The 24,009-nt window shown below is 36.5% G+C and overlaps 2 protein-coding genes and 1 long non-coding RNA gene across 3 annotated transcripts; all 3 read right to left on the bottom strand.

Moving 5' to 3' along the window:
* Window positions 4,077–5,962, bottom strand: LOC107641772 (topless-related protein 1-like). The gene is made up of 8 exons (XM_021123380.1): window positions 5,846–5,962; window positions 5,604–5,748; window positions 5,378–5,487; window positions 5,103–5,268; window positions 4,710–4,779; window positions 4,534–4,607; window positions 4,367–4,423; window positions 4,077–4,222 (listed from the first exon to the last, which is right to left on the bottom strand). The coding sequence occupies exons 2-6, from the start codon at window positions 5,722–5,724 to the stop codon at window positions 4,553–4,555; spliced, it is 522 nt and encodes a 173-aa protein (XP_020979039.1). The 5' UTR covers window positions 5,725–5,748; window positions 5,846–5,962; the 3' UTR covers window positions 4,077–4,222; window positions 4,367–4,423; window positions 4,534–4,552.
* On the bottom strand, window positions 5,846–8,241 carry LOC110271838. The gene is made up of 7 exons (XM_021123379.1): window positions 7,757–8,241; window positions 7,533–7,601; window positions 7,269–7,367; window positions 6,780–7,024; window positions 6,347–6,493; window positions 6,126–6,147; window positions 5,846–5,965 (listed from the first exon to the last, which is right to left on the bottom strand). The coding sequence occupies exons 3-7, from the start codon at window positions 7,293–7,295 to the stop codon at window positions 5,963–5,965; spliced, it is 444 nt and encodes a 147-aa protein (XP_020979038.1). The 5' UTR covers window positions 7,296–7,367; window positions 7,533–7,601; window positions 7,757–8,241; the 3' UTR covers window positions 5,846–5,962.
* Window positions 18,229–19,533, bottom strand: LOC110262772. The gene is made up of 3 exons (XR_002347760.1): window positions 19,423–19,533; window positions 19,083–19,309; window positions 18,229–18,243 (listed from the first exon to the last, which is right to left on the bottom strand). It is a non-coding gene; the product is annotated as an uncharacterized LOC110262772 (long non-coding RNA).

The raw sequence follows: 24,009 nt of genomic DNA, 5'->3' as shown, positions 1-24,009 counted from the left end.
ACATACTCAGCTCACTAACACTCACAAAAAGATCACTCATACACACACAGCAGCGAGAGAGGGAGAGAAACGGAGGGGAAGATGAGTGTTGCCGGCAAAAGGGAAGGCCGTTGCCACCACCGAATCGTCGAGCCGTCACACGCATTGCTGCCATACATTGCTGCTAACGCTCTATTGCCGCCAAGCTATTGCCATTACCAAGCCCGAGACGGAGAGGAGAGAGCGCGAGGAAGAGCCGTTCCCTAAAAAAGGCATTCACCGACAACTTCATTATCTTCGCAATAATGATCAGCCATTCACTTATAAAATGACAAACACCAAGACTTGCAAAGTAGACTACTTAATTCAATTGAGCTATTATATTATGAATTCTTTTTACTTTAAAATGAAATCCATGTTTAGGTTGTTACTACAAAGCAAAATTCAAAAGGGTAAAATTAATTATTTAACTACAGTTTAATAAACAATTGACAATTCCAATAAAAAAATAAAAAATACATTCACTTATTTCCTTTTTTTCTTTTATTTGTTATATAAAAATACTATTTGTATATTAAAATCAATCAATAATATATTTTTATATAAATATATATATAATTTAATATTTTAATTTATTTTTAATGTGTATTTATATTTCAATATATATTTTATATTAATAAATATTTTATATAGAGGGCCCTTTTAACATTTGGGCAGATCCATTGAGTAAGGTGGTCACACTTCTCACATACATTCTCAAGCATCTGTTGAAGCCATCTAGCCATCCGATGATTAAAGATCTTCTTGATCATGGTATCGTGAGTTTTCTCCCACATAAATTTTTCCTGTAGAAGAAACTTTTTAGTACTAGTTAATAGAAATTAAATATATAATTACACGAAATAGAAGATATAAACTAGGTAAAGTTTCAATATGTAGAGTTTTTATCGTCTACTTTTGAAACCATCGCTCTTTGGTCTCAGCAGGGATCTTCTTGTAGCTCAACCATGGGTTGTCTTACATCAGCTTGGTACACTCCTGTGTACATGTATTATTATCTGGGCAAATCTATCAACGGAGGACGACTGCTCAGAGGAGGGGTTGGTGCAGTAGGACGACCCATGTAATTAAGGTTAAGGACCATGATAAAGGGTTGATCTTGTGATGACCCAGGGGCAGTCGAGGTAGAAGGCGAGGACTGAGGAGTCTCATAGGATCCTGTAGTCACCCTCCCTCAACCCTGACCACGAGGCTATCTCGTGACACCTCTACCTATTGTCATGCCTACCTGAAACAATATAATTATATTAAATTTAATAAAAAAATTACATAAGATAGAACTAAATCTAGCATGCATTGTAATTATATAATCTTACTAATTAAAGTTTAAACGTATAACAATCTAGTTAAACTATATTTAGGTTAACCTTATTCGAATTCATCATCTTCTTCTTCTTCTAGTTCATCCTTCTCTTCCGAGATAATTTCTTGATCATCAAACTCGTCTTCTTCTTCTTTTTCTTCCTCTCCATCGACCTCTCTTTTTCTTGAATATTGTCATCATCTACTAGAAGTGTCTCATCGTCTACCCTAAGGTCAATGATGTCATTATTCAGAATAACTATCCAAAGGGTGATTAGATCATTAGTATTAACCACCATCTTCAAAGGTGTTGGGTCATCAATTTAGTAAGGTTCTTTGACCCTCTGTCCCATCAGACTCGATGTGACCTCGTGACTTAGTCTTAACCACAACCATCCAACCAGACCTACATGACCTTGGATAAGGCAAATAGTATACTACTTGTCGTACATTTTGAAGTAGAATAAAGGGATCATAATACTTATATTTCCTGGTCATATTTACTTTAGTAATATTGTAGTATTTGTACTTTCGTATTCCTAGTCATGGACTTGGATCATATCATTCACATTTAAACACATACACCTTGTATTCGATTGTTTCGAAGGAATTCGATGCTGGACAATTGATTTCTTGCTCATCCACTTCTTTGTGTTCCGTCCACATTTGATACCCATCATTGAACCCAATATGATAAAGATCGAATGTTATATTCAAAGGTGCTAACCACTTAGTCAACCCACACTTAGGCTGCGTTTGGAAAGGATACTGAGACTGAGAGACTGAGACTAATATACTAAGACTAAGTTAAGTTTCTCTATTATGTTTGATATAAAATGTATTGACTAAGTTATATCTCAGTATTACATTTAGTTTAAGATAAATATGGGGATTGAGGGATAGATTTGAAATTTTAAAAGTTAATGATAATATCTTTGAGAAGAAATATTATTAAAGTTTCAATCTCCATTCTCAAAAATTTTAATCCCATATGTTTCCACTTTCTGGAGGTACTGAAAGGATTAAAATTTTGTGTTTCAGGACTAAAATTTTAGTTCTAGTCTCTAGCCACAAAACACAATACTGAGTCTCAGTCTTAGTCTCTAAAAACAAACGGTACCTTATAGCAATGACATCTAGATACCCCTTGAGAGCTAAACGGTTCCATATTGAAGGCATACGCAACAAACTCATCAACCCCCTCAAAGAACTCAGGTTTTAACCCTTGTTGACCGTTGTCCCTATCATACATCCACACATGATGACTTGGAATCATTTTGCAACAAACAACACAACTTATTACATTTTTTAGAAAGTTTGGCAGAGTTTCTTCTATAATTAAAATCCTCCACCAAATGTAATTTTTATTTTTTCAAAAACTAAATATATTTTTAAATAATTTTAACAAAAATTAGGCAGAGTTTCACTTTAATTCAAAGACCTCTACCAAAAAAATTTATCAATTTTTATAGATGAAACAATTTCAAACATAAATTAAACAAACACAACATCAATTCATAACCGTTCTAGTGGGAAATCCCTTATTATTCCGTAATTTTTCAACAAATAAGGGGTTTGAGAAGGCGCCACTAAGCAACTTTCTCCCACTTCTGTCCTAAAACTCTATCCTAAGAAAAGTAAGTCTAATATAAAATTTAAACAATTTAACACGTTAAGAGAGAGAAAACTGACCTTAGTACTCCACAAACAAATCACATATATCTCAACACAAATAACTTACGATTAAAACTAAACGAAATTCAAATAAAAAATATCTTAAAATAGAAATAAAGTTAGTAAATTATAAAAAATATTAAATAAAAAATTAATAATAATAGAGGAGTCAAGTGCTTAATTTCATTTATGTGTGACATATGATAGAGATAAGAGAATGATTTATCACATGCTTAAAGTTAAGGTTTAATTACTCTGTTGGTCCCTATAGTTTCGCAAAATTTTCAATTAGGTCCCTATACTTTTTTTCCTTTTAATTGGGTCCCTATACGTTAATTTTTTTTTCAATTTAGTCCCTATTCACTACAACATTTTCAGGTTGAGGCAACATTTAAAAAGTGCTGCCTAAAGACTGACAAAAAGTTGCTTTTGATCTATGGCAACACTTTTGGACCTAAGGCAACGTTTATGGGCGGCGTTGCATATGCAGCCGTTGCCTTAGATCAAGGCAACACTTTTTTATTTCAAAAGCAACGCTTTTGAGAGTAACACTTGGTAAGTGTTGCCTTTGGTTGAAAAACAACAACACTTCAAAAGTGTGTTTGAGACAACACTTTTGCAATGTTGTCTTTTCTCATATTTTGACCACTACTAAAAAATGTTGCCTATTTACAATAAAATTCAACCCTTTTATGTGTTGCTTATAAGTTTGAATTTGCAATACTTTAAAATGTTGCCTATTAGTTTTGAATATGCAACCTTTTAAAGCATTGCCATTTCTTTTGAATATGCAACCTATACAAGGGTTGCCTTTTCTTTTGGATATGCAACCTATACAAGTGTTGCTTTTTTTTTTTTTGGATATGCAACCATACAAGTGTTATCTAATATTCAAAATATGCAACTAATAAAAGAATTGCCTTTTTGATAAAAATAAAAATTACTTTTGTAATAAAAATACAAAAAAATAAAATTTACAATAAAATTTTTTGTTCATACATGTGTAATTATTTTAAAATTTACAATAAAATGGGAAACAAGTAATAACAAATTCCTAACACAATTTTCGCCACTAAGTCTAAAAACACGTTACATGAACATAAATCTAAGGTGGTTTTCAACGAGGATTAAGAAATAAAAGCTAGATAATATTCACCCCTGCATCCAGAATCACCGATCCACAAGACTCCCCAAAAGCATTAAAAGCCTGTAACAATAATAGAAAATCAGGGGGAAGTTATGTTCGTAATTCCACCTTTTTTTTTTTAATTCCAACTCTGAATAGTGCTATGTTTTTTCCATTCCAAATAATAATAATAAAGGTTTAGGGAATAGTACTAGAATAACATACATGCTTTTAGAGTCTTCCAATCAATGAAATTTCGCTCCTTAATTAAAGGTACAGATACTTGACAAGCAATAAATAAATTTTGTAAGCATTGCAAATGGTTATAAGTAAAATCTAATGTAAGAAGATAGAATTATCCAATGTGTATGTATGCAAATGTTTGTGTCTACCTCCAAGTGCTGCCTTACTTCATCGCCACCATGATAAGAGTATATCTGAACAATGTACCTTGCGTAAGCAACTCCTGTTTGTTGAACAAAGTCATATTAATGATTGGTTGCGTTGACTTCAAAAAGTATACATTAGAGAATATCATAAACGAATAATTTAAAAACTTTCAACTTACCGAATAAAGCACCATCTGGACTCCAAATCACACGGTTGACAGAAACACCTGGATCTTTGACAAGAGCAGCCTGAATTGCACATATATAGCTTTATTTCAGTAACTATAAGTTACAAGTAGCCGGGCTTGGTATAAAAATTCATGTATAAAGGAGAAAAGGGGAACCTAAAATGGCATTGAACAGGCACTAAGATCCCAAACTTTGAAATTCCTCAAGACCAACCACTCCCTAGAACCCACTTCCCACAAAGCAATGTCCCCAACATTTGTACCAACTGATACATTGGATGAAAAGAAGGAAGAACTTATGTTTAGCTGAGAACAATAACATCAAATACACACAATTAACTCAAGTGAAAAACACTATTGAAAGGTCTTAGAAAGGCAGCAGACCAAGAAGTATAGTCTGTTGAACTGGATGGAAGTCCATGCTCATAGGAGATGAATCCTGGTTCAGAGTCCGCATAATAGTCTTTGGCAAGTCATATGGTGCATTAAAAGCCTGGCCATGACCATGACCTAGGAACGTAGCTGACAACACATTGATAGGAAGATTTACCTGCACAACATGATGAAAAGTTGATTCCAGAAATGTGAGTTGTAAAAATTTGTATAGATAAGAATTACAAGACCACTAGTGATTTTTTCCCTAAGTGTTATCAGATTACCTCATCCGACATTCCCATTGGTCTTGTTCTCTTAGAGACATTATTTGAATCTCCAGATGGGTAGTCAACAGAAGGATTAGTTGGAGGGGTCCTAGGGTCCTTCAAAGCAGCTTAAATAAGACAATGAAACTTGTCAGAAGTAAGAGATTGAATTTAGAACCATAGCCAATTAGATGTTAAAACCACTACAAACTCGAGAATAGCAGGCCGCAAGAAAATGTATTACCATGGATTGATGGTGCACCAAGACCTATAGCAGTACCAAGACCTATAGTGGCTCCTCCAGAAACTGCAGCATGTGCTACAATGGTAGGATTTGACATCCAACCAGCCAGGGGTGTTGGCATAGGTGCTGGAGTAGGATGAAAAGGCTATACACATTAACCACAGAATAGTCCAGCACCAAAATAAGAACCAAAAGATAACAATATGTAATGCCTACGAAACCAAATCAGTAAAGTAGCCCACCCCATGTTCACCAAGAGGAGGAAACCCTCCAGCCTTTGGTAAGGATCCTAGTAGTGGATTATTAGCAGGAGATGGAGCTCTTGCACCGTTAGGTTGTCCACATGAGTGATCCACAAATCACTGAAAGGTGAAACTTGACATTTAGTTAGTTAGTATATTACTATATCAAGGATCATAAATAGAAAACCTTGGTACCAGAGCATATGAGCATATGGTCGTACAATGCAAACATTAAAACATATAAGAAGGGAAGGCAAAGGATAACATATCCACTGATTACCTCAGCTGCTACCACAAGTAACCTGCATATATACCAATGAAGCTTAGTTTTTATTATTGAGATACATAAAATCTCTTCAATATAATAGTATTATCTTAAAGCTATACTGTTATAGAAAAGCAATACATTTTTTATACAAGTTATGTTCAATTAAGTTAATTGCCAAAAAACTTAGACCACTATATGTATATCACTTAGCTCAGAATTTAAGAAATTAATACCACTGAGCCTGGAACTGGAAGATCTGTGCGCAAAATGGAAAAATCTCCTCAGTATTTTCCATCAGAAGAAAGAAAACCTTGGCAGGAGCATCAGCAACTCTGAAAGCTTCTGCGGTTGCCTGTACTAACCACAAGCTAGGGAAAACATTGAAAATTCAGCACAAGAAACTCAAAAAATACACACATCATGATGATGAAAGTGAAAATAGAAAGAAAAGGAAAAATACACAGTACATACAGTTGTTTCTGAACATGTTTGGGCCTCGAACCTCAAAGCATAGCATTATATGCTAGCGACTCAAAAAAGCATATTCAATAAGCACATACACTAGACCCTCTCAAAGAACATATATACATCCTAAACACATTCCTCAATTTCCCCAATTTGAGAATAGAATTAGCTTCCTAAGATTACAGAGGAAAAAACCCTAACCTAAGACATGATTGCAGCGAGCAGTAAGGATTACAGCAGAGACAGCTCAGGCAGAGCAGCGAGGACGTGAGGCATTGGCGAGCCGACGACAACCATCGAGCAGCGATGACGACCAGAGACGACTCAGGCAGCGCAAGGCGGAAAAGAGGGATTACAGCAGCGGCGGATCCGGCAGCGCAGGTAGAAATGGCAACGGCAGTGCAAGTCAGAGATTTCAAAATGGCGGAGAAGAGCAGAAGTTTCAGCTAACAAAAAAGCTTTTCATTAGCTTAGTAAAATGCCATACATGAATCTGCGTTGTGAAGAACAGAGGGAAATCGATTCTCCCATAAAAATTAATTCATGTGAATTAGTTATATATAATTAGTGCACTATCAATATTTCCAAACTTTTTATTGATAAATAAACTGAAGATAACTCAAACCACTGATTGTGTAGAGGAGTAAGACAATGTTCTTAAAAATAAACAGAATAGAGCAAGTGTAGCACCTTGTAATCTTTTTTTTCACCATTCATCTTTTTTTGAAGCTCACCATTAGTAACACTTCTTTGATAATCTTCAGAGGAAAACACAGAGCCATAAGATGCCTGTGTTCAAAGATTGGCAACTAAGCACTCCCAAACACAAAACAGAACAACAAAATACAAACCTAAAAATGCAATACTATTTTATAAAAATTATGAAACAATTAAACTATAATCACATTGCTAAATTGTGATTACTCAAAAAAGAAACAACAATTTAAATCAAACCTAAGAGGTATTTGAAGGTGAGCGACAAATTGGTAAAGTCTTTGTCCTTCGACATGATCGAGCTCGAAACTACAAAAATAATGAAAAGAAGAAAAGGATTATGTGAGCTTCTTCAATCGATTAAACTGAAAGAGATGTGCGTGGAGAGAGAGAGAGAGATGTATACTGAAACTATTGTTATTAATTCAACTAAATTAATCAAGTAGTATGTAAAATCAATCTACAAGCCTTCAATGACGACGATGGAAGAAGAAATGCTGAGGATCGAGGCTGAGGCGAGAGGCTTGAGTGAAAGAGGTGAACGGCAGAGAGTTGTTGATTTGCCTGAGAGGATAGAGCACGGCACCACGGCGGAGCAGAGCAAAGGTTTCAGAACGGCGCGAGCAGAAAAACACGACGGAGCAGAGCAGAACAAGGCATGAGCTCGAGTAATGAGAAACACGACGACGACGAGCAGAGAAGAGGGATTACAGTAGTGGCAGATCTGGCAGCGCAAGGTAGAAACAACAACAACAGCGCAAGGCAGAGACGGTGCTGGAGGTGAAGAAAGTGGCGGTGGCAACTTCTCTCTCCGTCATCTTCTTCTCTTTTCTCTTCTTCCTCGTTTGATGGCAGTTCTCCCTTTCTTTTCTTCTCTTTATCACTCTCTGTCTCTCTCTCCTCACCGTGCATTTTTTCCTTCTGTCTTCTCTTTTTCTTGTGCAATGGAGAACCCTAATCCTCTGATCTTCTAATCGTAATTAACTTTGTATTTTATTATTTTTTTGTTATTAAGTTGGATTTGTTTTAGTTTAAAATTAATAGAAAATGATAATCAAAGTTAAAATATGTATTAAAGATAAAATTTATTTTTTAGAAGAGGCATTAAAAACTTTAGACAACACTTAAAAAATAAAGTTTAAAATAAATTTAAAGACAACTCTTATAAAAAGTAAGATATTAACTTTATAATAGTTGCTTCTGTATATTTGATGGGGCAACACTTAATAAGTGTTTTTTAATTTATCAAAGACATCACTTATAGTGTGTTGATTTAAAATATGTTGTTATAGTTCTATCACTAGTTCACTAGTATAAAGTGTTGTTTTGAACATATGTTGCAATAGACAAAAAATGTTGTAGTGATTAACGTTAAACGTCAAAAAAAATGTTAGTGAATTGTGAAATTACTTTTATACCCTTAGGGACCTAATTGAAAAGAAAAAAATATAAGGACTTAATTGAAAATTCTGTGAAACTATAAATATTCAATGAAAGATATTCTTATAATCCCTATTCAATGATTCTAAAACATGAAAAATATTCCTATAATCCCTTTTATTTTGTCACTATCATTCTTTTACTTATTTATATACAAATTATACCAAAAGTACTTTTTTTTTTTTACTTTCAAAATACATTATCTTAAGAACCTAAAAAAGAGAATGGAATTGGAATTGGAGCTACCAAAAGAAGAATGCACACAAAAGTAATGACAGCATAATAAACTTTACATTAATACTTAAGAGCATACTTACATCTAGTTTGGAATTGGAGGAATGCATCCACCAATTGATATTGTATACAAATAAGCAATAATCTATGTAAAATAAAATACTACAATTTTGTGTGCGCCCTTTAGCAAATGGGCAAAAGATTATCACTATGAAAATCTATGCTATGCCTAATGAATGCAAAATTGGGTGACTTCAATTCAATAGGTAGCTACTCATGCCTGTCTAAGAACTTCTCTATAACGACTGAGAATGCCGCAAAGCCAGCACAACCAGCACATGCTGCTTTAGGACCACCTACAATCACAAACCAACACCAAAGCATTCTAAAATAAAGGTAGAGAACAGATTTTTGAACTAAACAAGAAATATTTAAATCTTAATTGAAAACAGTGTATTCATGCCACATTTAGGATCAGAGTAATTATAGTTCTTCAGATCATCCTGAAAATTTCCAACCCATTTTTATCCTCCAACCAAACATACTCTAGTATTAAATTTTTAAGGTAATTTGCACGTTCACAACTACAGATTATGTCAGAGGCAGAGCAAAGCTTGAAATCAATACCTTTCTAAGTTTATCAATCTCCCAAACAGAAGCATAAGACTAGAGATAGGACTTCAAATCAATGGCTAGCCACAATTTTGTTCAATGGTTATCTAAATGTTTAGGACCTTACCACCTAAGAATGCAAAATTCTTAGGCTTTAGTTGCCACTTCTCATGTATAAACACATTCTTCTAAGCACCAAAAACGTCAAGAAACTAAATTTATAAAGCAGAAATTAATCCAACTATTAGCCCTTCTAAGCAGCTATGTTACATGCAATTAGAGCTACAAAGCTTTGATTCATAATTAGGTAAAAGAGAGAAAAAAAACTTACCCCATTTATGGTATTCTACTCACTATCGGTCAAACCCAAGAACTCCAATTCCCTTGGCTCAAATACTCTTTGAAAGATATGAGTGCAATACAATACATCCTTAATTTTGAAGAATCCATGGATCATAGCCATCAACAAAATTTAGAATATAAATTTAGAATATAATTTGAGAAATAAACAAAAGTTGCAAACAATTAAGCAAAACTGAAACTGAACTACAAATTCACACAACTTAAGAATTCACAGCTTGAGAGACAAGAACTGAAAAAAACTAAAAAAAATTGAAAAAAAACAACACGATACGAATAGAACACCCCTAAAACATTCAGCTTCTCCTTATTCCCAATCTCAGTCAATCAATTCTTCCTAAAAAAACAAAGAGATTAAAATGGGATACCAAGATGAAGAAGAAAGAGTTGAAATATCATCATATCTAGAATATCATTAACTATGTTGATCAATTAACTGGCTACACAAAAGATAAGAAAATATAACAAACACCACAAGTAAAGAGCAATCACAGCTAATTCTTAAATACTTGATATTAGTCATTCACTGAGTCAGCATCGAAAGATGGACGATGGCAACCAAATGAGGGAGGTGCAGATATTATTGAAATATTTTTGGTAATCCAGTTTTACATTGAAAATCGGAGCCTCCAAGTTCGAATTGTTTTCCCCCAATTCTGAAACCAAGACAATGTGAAAAAATCGAACAAGGAGGTAGAAGAAGTTGTAAATACAGAAAAGGGGAATGAAAATCAATGTCTCTCACCGTAAACTTACACTTGAGGAACAATCAATTCCTTCTAGAACTACCGCAACCGAAGAAAATAAACAAGCGAGTTTTCGATTTCCTGCAGAAGAAGAAAACGTAAGGAAGGAGAGAAAAATAGATGAATCAGAGAAGGTATAGCCAGCAGATAGAAACGAACATCAAAATTGGATTCACCGCTGAAAGGTTGCAATGAGGAGAATCAAACGCACCCAGTTCCAGCTCTGATTAACTTTGTTTAGTTTCTCACCTAAATCTGGTTCCCCTGTCGCATGAGTCGGAGAAAGCTTCCCGATTTCAGTTCCTAGGCTCTGCAAAAATGTGAATCTATGTCTAAAATCAAAATAATGGTGACATTTCAGAGCTTCTGTCTCCGACTATGGCTGTAAAATCCAGTCGGCCATAATCGTCCCTATAATGAGAAAGACACAGAAGACAAAGAAGAAGAAGAGGGAAGGATAGAGAAGGAGCTGGTTGTTATGATTTCTTTTCTGATAGAACGAAAATGGTGAGAATGAAGGTGAGAGAGAAAGGCTGGAGTAGAGGAGGGAGACGGAAAGGTTGAGGAAGAGTAAAGGGTTAATTTTGTCTTTCTCAATATAAAAAGGGAGACATAATTTATGAATTTAAAAAAATTGAGAGAATATTCAATTTAGGAATGGAATATTCCGTTAAATCAAACGGTTTTGTTACGGTAGGGATCTAATTGAAAAAAAAAATTTGTGCAGGACCCAATTAAAAGGAAAAAAAGTATAGGGATCTAATTGAAAATTTTGCGAAATTATAGGAACTAACAGAATAATTAAACCTAAAGTTAATCATAAAAGTTTATATTACTAGAATAAGGTTAGATAGCATTAAAAGTGACAACTTAATAAATGTTATGCCGTAGCAAAAGTAATATAATTTAATTTATGCAAGAAAAAAGGTAAATAGTTTACTTTGCCAAAGGATAGTTGCACCTATCAACCATAGCAATCACTTTATCACAAGTAGATTATTCAATGTGATCACTATTAGCAATTAACAACTTCAGTCCTAAAAAAAGAAAAAAAAAACAAAAGAATTCAACAATTAATAAGGAGGACTTTACTAAAATTATAAAGCACCATTTATATTAAAATTTATCAAAAATTATCTATAAAAATGCATTATATAAGACTAACCTATTTTTATGATTTAAATTTATACTATTAAATTATTTTAATATACGATCAACTAAATTAAACTCAATACATCTAAAATGTTTTCTATTATCTAATATTTGAGTTGAATCAACCCACTATCAAATTAAACATAATCTAATTAAACATTATACATTAATCAAAGCTCAATATAAACATCAGAGTATGCATACCTTCCCAGCATGGCAGCAGCGACAACGGCGCAGTGGTGGAGGAGACGACGCAGTAATCGAACTGAATGGTGGTTCAACACTATAAGAAAAACGTTGAATACCATCATATTTACTCTCGGATTTAGCCTCGACTATTAGCAACAAATTTACCGGCGAAATTATTGGCAGATTTGACAATAAATTTATAAGGTAAAAAAATTACCAACGATTCTATTTTTCAACGATAAATGTACTGGTAATATTTGGAGGGACAAAAAAAAATTGGCGCGATCTTTACTGGCAGAATTACTGTTGGATACATCTGACGATAAAAGCTCAATTAATGGAATGCTGCATTTTGTCACGCACAATGAGTTACCATCTGATTTATCCGCCGGTAAATTCAACTGTAAAATTGGCTTTAAATTGGAATCGTATGCTCTCTCTCCCTCATTTCGGAAGACCACTCTCTCTTTCTAAACCTCCGGCTCCCTCTCTCTGTGCATCTCTCTCCCCCAAACCACCTTTGGTAGATTCCTCCGCCAAAGACGACCACCATCAACATCCTCCAAAGACCACATGGACTGGGCAGGTACTCATTGCGTCGCTCGGTTCATTGTCTTGCCACCAATTTCGTCACTGTTGTCGCTACTGTCCCCACTGCTCGCCGGAGCTTCCCCCTTCCTCCATCTGGGTAGGTTGTCCTCCTCCCTCTTCATATGCTATCCTATTGTATATTTGCAATTTTCTAATTGAAACTCTAAATGCAGCCCTATAAGTTGGTCACCACTGCTGCCACTACATCATACATGCTGCCACCACCACGTTGGAAAAGTCCTTTGCGTTGCCACTATCTACAGGTAACTCACTCTCTAATTAGTTTAGAGTAGTTAAATCTTAAATCCTAATTTATCTAATTTTAATTTTTTATGTGTTAAAAAATATGTAATTAGAATCTTTTTATTAAGTTATAAGTTGTTAATTTTTTTCGTGTTATTTTTTCCTTTATAAAAGAGCAAGAAATTTCATAGTGTTAGATTTTTAAGTTTTGATTATTATTTTTACATTTTACTAAGTTCACTTCTATTTTAGGATTTCTTTTAAAGTCATGTACCTTTAATCGTGGTTTGTTCGTGCAGTACTCACGTTAGTTTTCTATTTCTAAATGAGCTATGTTGTTTATGTTTTATTCTGGATTTACTTAGCAATCTACCTGCCATATGAAGCAAGAGTGTGTGGGCCAGTTTGATTCAAGTGGATGTACCCTTTTGAGAGGTGGATTGGGTCATTCAAGCACATCGTGAAGAATAGAGCTCAGATCGTGGGTAGCATCTATAAAGCATTCCTAGCTAAGGAAATATCCGCACTTTGCTCCTTCTATTTTGAGTCTCATGTTGAATCACGGAGAGCAATAGTTTGAAGGAACGATGAGAGTGGAGAATCCTCGTCAAGTGGACCAACCTATCCAATATTTGTTCCGAAAGGTCAATGGGCGAGAGTAGTGAATATTGGTTAGAGAAAAAGAAAATCGATGTCGCACATCTGTGTAACACCCTACCACATAGAGTCTTATGTTTAAGTCATAAGACAGAGGTAGCGAGGTATTACGACCTAAAAAAATAAAATTTAGTATATATAGTTGTGTGAAAAAAAGTTTATAACTAGGAGCATTTGAAGAATAAGGGATAAATCAAAATCGTTAAATCGAAAAGCGCAACACTCCGATCAATAATGTAAACGAAAAAGATAAGGATAAGCTAACGCGGGAAGGGATACAAAAGAGTGCCAAAAATACAGATATCAAGGCTCGAGACTCGGTTTGCAAAGGTAACCGGTCCGAGCATAAAAGTTTACATACATATATATAGAGTAGGAAATCCCAAAAGAACCCAAAACACAAGATACAAAACCTATTTTTCCAAAAATAACCTCTAAGAGAAGTTAATACAACCAGTTACTAAGCATAAGGGTGTAAACGTAGGTAAGAACTTACACGGGGAATATTTTTCCCAATCTCCTTCCCCCACTGGCTCCTATCGACATGCCGAATCTGCAGGAAATTTTGTTGCTCAGCATATTGGACTGCTAGGATGGAACTGCTAGTGATGCGTGTCTTTTCTCCCTTGCTCCGACCCACCCCAGAAAATGCTCCGGAGATAAACAGTTTCCTCCTTCCCCTTGTGGTTTGTCCCTTTGGGGCAGGGGTCGATCCAGAACGCCTCTATTTGTTTTTGCGCTTGAAGTGGAAAGTGCTGCCTTGTGGACTAGATGGCGGTGTCGGAATTGGGAGATAGTCAGGGTCGTTTCCAGTTGTTGTGGGAGTTGCATTTTTCTTTTGTAACACCCTACCACACAGAGCCTTATGCTTAAGTCATAAAACAGAGGTGGTGAGGTATTACGACCTCTAGAAATAAAATTTATTACATATAGTAACAAAAGGTTTATAATTAGGATCCTTTGAAGAAAAAGGGGTAATTCAAAACCGGTAAATCGAAAAGTACAACACTCCGAGCGATAACGTAAACGGAACTATAAAGAATAAGCTAATGCAAGAGTATACAAGAGAGTGCCAATAATATATATATATCAAGGCTCAAGACTCGGCTTGCGAAGGTAACCAGTCCGAGCATAGTAGTATGCATACATATATAAAGGAACTACCTAAAATAAGCCCAAAACACAAGATACAAAACCTGTTTCTCCAAAATAACCTCTAAAGGAGTTAATACAAAATATATATACAGTGATATATATAAGTATCTAAGCAAGTATATAAGATCAAAATAAAGTCCTGAGAGCTAAGGATCTTCGTCAAAATAGAAGTCTCCAGCATGCCTCAGCGAGGAGCCTCACGTCCTGCATCTGAAAACCACAAAATTCACATGGGTGAGAACCGAAGGTTCTCAGCATGGTAACATTGCCCACATATCTAACATATAATGTCCTGGGAAAGCCGAAGTCATTCCTAGAACTTCCAACAGATAATTAAAGCTTAAAACATAAATAAACCAGGAAATTAAAAATAGGCAACTAGCTAAGGGTCTTCAGAGAAACTCCTCCGAACCTCCCAACCACCAACAGAACCAAATGCAACAACCACAATTATTACAAACAGAGAAAATCACAAATAGGATTCAAATATAGCAGATAATCAAGTAGCATTTAGTTATGCAATCACTTAGGCAATCCAAACAAGACATATAGATGCATATGATGCATGCCTGTCCTAGTGGCTGATGAGTCTCATTTGTCGGTTGTAAAGCCAACCCGACATGTCCTTGTAGCTAACCATTGGATAGAATACCAAACACGGAGCAAGTGGGACAACGCCACAACCCTTGCATCTTACCCGCGTACCTGGAGCAGGGGACAACTTCACCCTGCCTCTTACGCAGGCAGTATTACATTCTCGGCCTGGAGCAAGCGGCAACAAAACACAGCCCTTGCGTCTTACCCGAAGCCTTAGACTTTCCCAGAGCAAGTGGATAACACCACTGCATCTTACCCGGCTTATTGGCTTTTACCCGGAGCAAGTGGATAACACCACTGCATCTTACCCGGAGTCACATACAGAAACACACTTTCATTATCATTACCATTCATTCATTCATCCACTCATTCTCAATTCATACCCGGAGCAAGTGGATAACACCACTGCATCTTACCCGGCATTCTCATCTCTTACCCGGAGCAAGTGGTTAACACCACCGCATCTTATCCGGAGGCACGTCGCAATCAATTCCGATTTCATCATCTATATAATTCATTCATAATCAGTCGTAAACCATCATCTCAGACACAGCCATTCGGCTCATCTCATACGCAGCCATTTGGCTCATATCATACACAGCACTCTACCATCCTCATTAACAACTCATAACATCATCATTAGTCATAACTCCTCATTATATCCCCTTCCCTAGCTTCCTCTCAATCACTAGGCATTTTATATTGATTTAAGAATTAAAGGATGAAAACGGGGTTTTATAAGCTTGAAACAGCGTCTCGGAAGGTTACAAGCTTATTGAGAAGGTGAAAGACTTGAAAACAAGGGTTTTATAAGAAAACAGGGTCGTGTGCGTACGCACAGGGGTGTGCGTGCACACGCCCAAAAGAATTTTCAAGATGTGTGCGTACGCATAGAGGTGTGCGTACGCACAGGTGTAAAATTTTCCAGTTCTGTTCGCTCACACAAGGCGTGCGAATGCCCTCAACAGAACGTCCTTCCCGACGTGTGCGTACGTACAAGTCTGTGCGCATGAACAGCTTGCAAAACCTCCTTGATTGTGTGCACGCACAAGGTGTGCTAGCGCTCCCAGCAGCAGCCCTGTCCCCATATGTGCGTACGCACGAGGCTGTACGTGCGCACAGGTTCAAAAACCCACAAGGTGTGCGTACGCACAGGGCTGCGCACACAAACCAGAAATTACAAATTCTGCAGAATTTACAGAATTCTGATTTCAAGACCCAACTTTCAACGATCATATTTCCTTCCACAAAATTCAGATTTTCACCAAATTTAAACCATTTTAAAGCTTGTGAAATTATCTTTCATTTGATATAAAAAGCATAAAATTCCAAAAACAATAGCTTGAGATATGATCCGTTGAAGTTCATCAAAATTTCATTTTCATCAAAGTTCATAAACTTCTAAGTTCCAAGACATACACTCCCAAATTCATTCAAAAAACCAACCAAACTCAGTCATTCAACATCAAGCACTTCTAACCTCTCATTCAATCCTCAACCCACCAATTATCCACTTTGAACCAAGTCTCAATTCAATAAATTCAATTTATCATCAACATTTCATAGCTCAATTTTCCAAGCATTTATTCAATTTCATCAATCACCATGAGTATACACATCATTATCACACACCAATTCATGCTCATCAACAAGAGCCTCAATCTTACCAACACTTAGGCATATCAACCCACATTACTCATAACCTTACATGCTCATTAACAATTAGCAACATTCCCATCCCAACAATCATCATTCACACATATTCAACTTAATCCATATCAACATTTCAAAATCCACTAATCACATACACTACAACACAATTTATTTCAACCAATCAACAACATCAATAGTTCAACTCCTTTCTTAAGGTCTCTAGCCTAAGTTTTCACACCACATTACATTTTAGATACAGGAAACCGAAACCATACCTTGGCCGATTCTCCGCTCAACCTGGAACACTCTCAATTTCAACTTTTAAGGTCTCCACTACAAAAAAAAAGGCCTATGGTCACGGTAAAAAACCGTGACCATAGCTAGTAAAAAGGGTGACCATAGATCTATGGTCACGGTTTTGGACCTATGGTCACGGTTTTTTACCATGGCCTATTCTCTCGTGGCCATAGGTCTATGGTCACGGTTTCAATTTTCAAAATCTGACACTTTAGGCCACGTTTTTTTACCATGACCATAGCCTTATCTATGGTCACGGTTTTTACTGTGACCATAGCCTCTATGGTCACCCCTCCTTAAAACCGTGACCATAGATAAGGCTATAGTCACGGTTTTTACCGTGGCCATAGCCTCTATGGTCACCCTTCCTTAAAACCGTGACCATAGCCTTATCTATGGTCATGGTTTTCACCGTGACCATAGACTCTATGGTCACCCCACCTAAAACCGTGACCATAGCCCTATCTATGGTCACGGTTTTCACTGTGACCATAGCCTCTATGGTCACCCCTCCTCAAAACCGTGACCATAGCCTTATCTATGGCTACGATTTTTGTCGTGGCCATAACCTCTATGGTCACCCTCCTTAAAACCATGACCATAGCCTCTATGGTCACCCCCTGAAAACTGTGACCATAGCCTTATCTATGGTCAAGGTTTTTTACCGTGGCCATAGCCTCTATGGTCACGGTTTTTTAAAACAGTGACTATAGCCTGTTGTTGTTTATGAGATTCAACTTCTTAAATTATAATCACATCCCAAAATGATAATAATCACAAAATAAATCTAAAAATAAGAAATTCAACAAATCTAAATCATAAAAGTTTCATTATAAGCTAGATATGTTTAATTTTTAGTCTAAACAACACAAATCAAAATAGAGTGTAATTTTTCCAATTACATGTAACACCTCAAAAAGTACATAACACATCAAAATATTACATTTACATAACTAAGGTCATTGTAAGACCCATCCTATGTGATATTTGTATGGAACATATTTTTTTCATCACATCATGTTTTCCTGCACGCAAAAGAAATAAACATGTTAGAACAGAGCAAAAATACTTTTAATGATGCAGTACATATGCAGCAAAAGAAGGGAAACATTCATCCACAGTAACACTCAAGAATTATTCACAACCATTATTTTAATATGCCGAATTTTCTTCTGAGTCAAACTCCTTTTTCTTTATTCGAATTCATTTTTCACTTCCATTCCAAGTTCAAATTATGTGCTAATCAGTGATCACCAAATACTATTAATTTAATAATTAGTTGGCACATAAAAGGTGGGATTAATTTTTAAATAATGTTACAAATCACCAGCAAGTAAACCTTGGCAAATATTCATATAGAGACGGTTGTTATAATAACTGACAATTAAGTTCTCAAAAGAAATACCAAGTGACAAGCAATTGAGACATCATGAGTAAAAAGTGTGGGTACCTAGGAAGCTTTAAGCTCAACAAAAATAGAAGAACACATGATTCTTTGGCCATGAAGGTTTTCAGCAAAGGTAAAATACTTAAAAAACTACATCCCCTCTACTGCACATATATTAACTTATTCCAACTTCTTTAATTTGCATAAGAGTGATGCTAAAGTATATGTATTTAAGTCCATGACAGGTATACAAGTCAGCAATAAGCACAAGTGACAATATGATACCAAACAAGATTCTACACTCTTAAGTACTACATACAGCAATCAAAGACGAAATAATCTACTGACTATATATATGGCACTAATAACCACAAGTAAAAGAAGATAAAGATGTCCTAAAGTATAACAAGAACAGAATCCACAAGACCACAACAATGGCTTTAATTAACAATTTCAGAATAATGTAATATGTAATACCTGCAGAGCCCCACCATTTGTAATAATTAATCCGATAACCTTTGATTACTTTAGCTTTGGTAAAATTTGATCCAGGTAAAAGTCTGGAGAAGCAGAACTTGTAGTCTTAAATGAAGGAATTTCATTTTTTCTTCTCCTTTCCATCAGACCTTCTGGCAGAACTTAGATTGCTTTAGGCTATGAACTGATCAACATTGTAGATATAGGAAAAGCTATTGAACTTAGAGCTGAAAAAATAGTAAGAAAGCATAAATTTTGTATAAGAATATATTATTAAGAAAATATTAATATATAAATCCCAACGGCACGGTAATGAATGCAGATACTTAGCCACATATACCTAATTCCTTTTGAGCGAGTACTTTCTTGAATTTCAGGAATTATGAGAGTTACATTTAAAAACCTAGCAACAGCAACCAGATCACAAATCTACAAAACCAAGAAAAATTTCAATGGTAGAAATTATCAATTAATCTACTCTTCATTAACAAGAAGTTCAATATTAACTATACACAATTAATTAATTAATCAATTCTCTGTAACATATGAACATGATAGGATCAAAGAACAAATTAAAGCAGGTAAATTTAGAAAAGAGTAATGAGAATGAAGAGAAGAAGAGCAGCATAAAATTTTCATTAATTCTGGTTCAGGAGTATGAGTCCCCATAAAATTTTCCTTAAGGATTTTCATGAGAGGAAGACTTAACTTGGATTTTTTGGAATATTCAACAAAAAAATCAGTTAGTAACACTAAGATTATATTCATAGAACTGCATAAATTGTAGAAGTATTGTATATGAACATGATTTATGACAAAGTATAATGGTGTTGTTTAACAAAGAGGCAAATATCATTGAAATATATCACCTAAATTAAGAATAAATCAAAACCAAATACAAGTAACAATTTGAAGTTTCAATAATCCTAAATTACTAATCAGAACAAGTAAAAAAAAACAAGTAACCTGGCAATGACAACGGGCGAAGAGCGGCAGAGCAGGGCTTTAAGGGCTTTGAAGGCTTTAAAGCTATCAGATTTAAAATTATTAGATTACACCTTAATAAAACCCTAAAGCTCAATTTGCTTTTAGCTTAGGAATTTGGTACATTGTTGGGTGAAAAAGGGTCAGAGGAAGAGGGAACAAACATACCTGAGCACCTAGACAGCAACGGAATGGAGTAGCAGCTCCGACGGTGGCGCGGACAGCCACGGCTCCCTCCGGTCACTACACAAACAGCGGATACGGCGAGGGAGCAACGGTGACGGGAGGCACGAACGGCGGCAACTCCTCCCCCTGGGCCACTGGCCTGCGTTCTCTTCTCCCTCTCTTCTTCAATGGCGACGCGACGGCGACACTGGACGACGATGGCGGCGATCTTGACGGAAGAGCTATGTGCGACGATCTCTCCAGCGGCAGCATGGATTGCGGTGGCCCCATCTCTCTCTCGTGTTTGGCTAGAGGACGTTACTCTCTCTCAACGTCTCCTCCCTTTCCTTCTCGGTTTTGATAACGACGACGGCGACGGCAATATCCAGCCCGCCAGTGCTGTCACCTCCCTCTCTTCTTCTCCCTGCTCCCTCTCTTTCTCTTTTCTTCCTTCCTTTCTTTCTTTCTTTCAAACCGTGGGTGGGGGTGAGTGGTAAGGGTAAGTGGATAAGTTTGTGAGGGTTAGTGTGTGATTTAAATTTTAGGGTTAGGATTTGATAATTTTAGTTCGTTATTAAGTTATTAAATTATTTTTTATATTATTAAGTTCTAAATTATTTTTTAATTTAAAATTAATAGTATTCAACTTAATTTTTTATTTATAAAATTAGATTTAAAATTTTAATATTTAAAGTAAATCATATAAAATTTTTATTAGTTTTTAATTATTAAAATTTTTAAATTTTAGGTCACCCCAAAAACCGTGACTATAGACCCTTTTAGGTCACTCCAAAAACCGTGACTATAGACCTCTTTAGGCCACCCCCTAAAACCGTGACCATAGAGCTCTTTAGGCCACCCCCAAAACTGTGACCATAGACCCTTTTTAGGTCACCCTCCAAAACCGTGACCATAGACCCTTTTAGGTCACCCTTTCAAAAAACTGTGACCATAGACCCCTTTAGGTCACCCCCAAAACCGTGACCATAGATCCGTTTAGGTCACCCTCCAAAACCGTGACCATAGATCCCTTTAGGTCACTCCCGAAAATTGTGACCATAGACCCTTTTAGGTCACCCTTTTTTGAAAAACCGTGACCATAGATCTTTTTGGTCACTGTAAAAAACCGTGACCATAGATCCCTTTTGGTCACCCCTAAAACCGTGACCATAGACCCTTTTAGGTCACCCCCCAAAACCGTGACCATAGACACTTTTAGGTCACCTTTTTTGAAAAATCGTGACCATAGATCTTTTTTTGTCACTGTAAAAAACTGTGACCATAGACCCCTTTAGGTCACCCCCAAAACCGTGACTATAGATACTCTATGATCACCCTTTTTTTAAAAAACCGTGACCATAGCTTTTTTTTTGTCACGGTAAAAAACCGTGACCATAGAGCGTCTATGGTCACAGTTTTTTACCGTGACCAAAAAAACCGTGGCCATAGGCCCAAAATGTTGTAGTGCTCCAAGCTTCCAAGATCAGATTTCCAGCTTGTATATTACCAACCGTGACCATAGCTTTTTTTTTTGTCACGGTAAAAAACCGTGACCATAGAGCGTCTATGGTCACAATTTTTTACCGTGACCAAAAAAACCGTGGCCATAGGCCCAAAATGTTGTAGTGCTCCAAGCTTCCAAGATCAGATTTCCAACTTGTATATTACCTCAAGTTCTCAAAATCTCCATCAAACTTCAATCCATTCACATATATACCTTGCCTAACACACATAATATACATCCATCCATACAAACTCAATATCTAATCACATCAACTTAAGCATTTCACTTAGAGTTGAGATACTTACCAAGTCCAAGGATCAAAAGAGACAAGACTAAGCCTTCCCTTCAAGTTAATCGGGTCCTATAACATCAAAACTCAAAAATCTCAACACTTTACCCACCAAATTTTTGAAATTAAGGGCTGAGAAAACCGAATTGAAATCATGGCTTACCTCAAGAATAATTGTGTGGGTTTTGTAGATCTCGACGCCGCGGTCACACGGCCGTAAACGATGCGTCAATCGGAGCTCCGGATCAAAAGTTATGATGAATGGAAGTTGGAAGCAAACGAGGGCAAGGGTTTCAATCTTTCCCCCTTTCCCCTTGCTGTGTTTCAGCATGTGTATGTTTGAGAGGGGAGAGAGTGTGCTGAGCTCTTTAGATTAGTGGGGCTTGGCTGGGCCTTTGGCCCAACATGGGTTCGGTTGGCCCAGTTTGGCCCGTTCGATCCAATCTTGGGTCGATTTCTTTATAATTGGTGTCAAAATTCTCGTTTTAATTTTCTCTATCATATTAAACCATAAAAACCTCATTTCTTATTTTCTAGAATATATTTTAATTTATGGGTTAATTAGTTATTAATTAACTGGGTTTTACATTCTACCCACCTAAATAGGAATTTTGCCCACAAAATTCTATTTCAGTTACCTAAGGATAGGTGAGGGTAGTCTGCCCCCATTTCTAATCCAAGTTCTTCGGTGTGCTTCTCCATCCTGACTTGATTTCCAAGTCACCTTCTGTTTCGAGGGTTACCTGAAACTGTAGGTCGATCTCGGACGAGATCTTCTATACTGATCAGAGATGACGTGTCTTTCTGGTGGGTGGCGGCCGGAGTTGTCGTGTCCGACTTGTTGGGCTGGCTATGCTGCTGATCCTTTGTCACCAGAGGGTGGTGATACCTACAAGGGACTCCGATGCTTAAGTTAGCAAGGTTATTAAGCAGTTTTTTAGTAGAATCAGAGTATGAGTTATACCTGGGTGCTCCAGTGTATTTATAATGATGAGTAGTGACCTTTCTGGAGATAAGATAGTTATCTTATCTTATCTTATCTTTGAGTGAGGTCATCTTATCTTCAAAAGAACTGCCTTTATCTCTGTAGGCTTGGACTGCCTTTGGATTTGGGTCGTGTTCCTCTGTTTGGGTCCTATTTGGGCTTTTCCTGGTAACTTGGACGAGCTCTTTGAGAAGAGGTCGGATAGTCCTAACCTGAAGAGGTCGGTCGACTTGTCGTTAAACATCCCGAGTCGGACAGCTCGACCCAGGGTATGAACAGTGCCCCTGCTTGAGCGTGGTCTTCCTTTTGAGGTCGAGTCCCTAGTTTCAGGACTTCAATCCTTCTCCGTAGAAGCCAAGCTCGAGCATTGTCGATTTCTTTTTGTAGAGATCCCTCTGAATGCGGAACGTCTTTTTCTTTTTCCTTTATCCTTTGGAAACGCGCGTCTCTTTGCTTTGGGAACGTGCGAGAGTTTAATAACCCATTAATTCTTTAATGTTCCATTTCTTTTGCCTCCCACTTTCATTTTGAATTTACACCAAAAGCTGTTTTCCTGTAACTTCCCATTTTCTTTTCATTTTCTGTTTCGTTTGGCTTGCCTGGGACTTGCGTTTTTTCACGCTTTCTCTCTGCGACGCCTTTGGTAGTTTGTTATGGCTTTGTTTGCTTGAAGGGTGATTCCGGATTTTGTTTCTTCGTCTTCACTTTTAGCACTTTCCTCCTTTTGCAGGTTGGTTCTTTCTTTCTATCTCTTTCTTTTAATTCTTTCGTCGCTCTTACCTTGTGCTTATATTGTTCGATTCTTGGTAAAGTTTCGATTTTGCTTGAGTTTGCGTTGGAAAGCTTGAACTTTTTCGTATTACCATGCTTGGTTGTCGCTGTGACGCATGCTTTCTGGTGTTCTTTTGACTTTATGTATGCTCCTAGGTGGACTCCTTAGTAGTTTGATATTTTTAGGGTTTCGCCTGCTGTTTACTACTTCTGATTGTATTTTGAGTTT

The sequence above is a fragment of the Arachis ipaensis genome, chromosome B05 (genome assembly GCF_000816755.2).
Source record: "Arachis ipaensis cultivar K30076 chromosome B05, Araip1.1, whole genome shotgun sequence".
Taxonomy (NCBI): domain Eukaryota; kingdom Viridiplantae; phylum Streptophyta; class Magnoliopsida; order Fabales; family Fabaceae; genus Arachis; species Arachis ipaensis.
The sequence above is the reverse complement of the archived record's forward strand: the minus strand, read 5'-3'. Positions and strand labels throughout refer to the sequence as shown.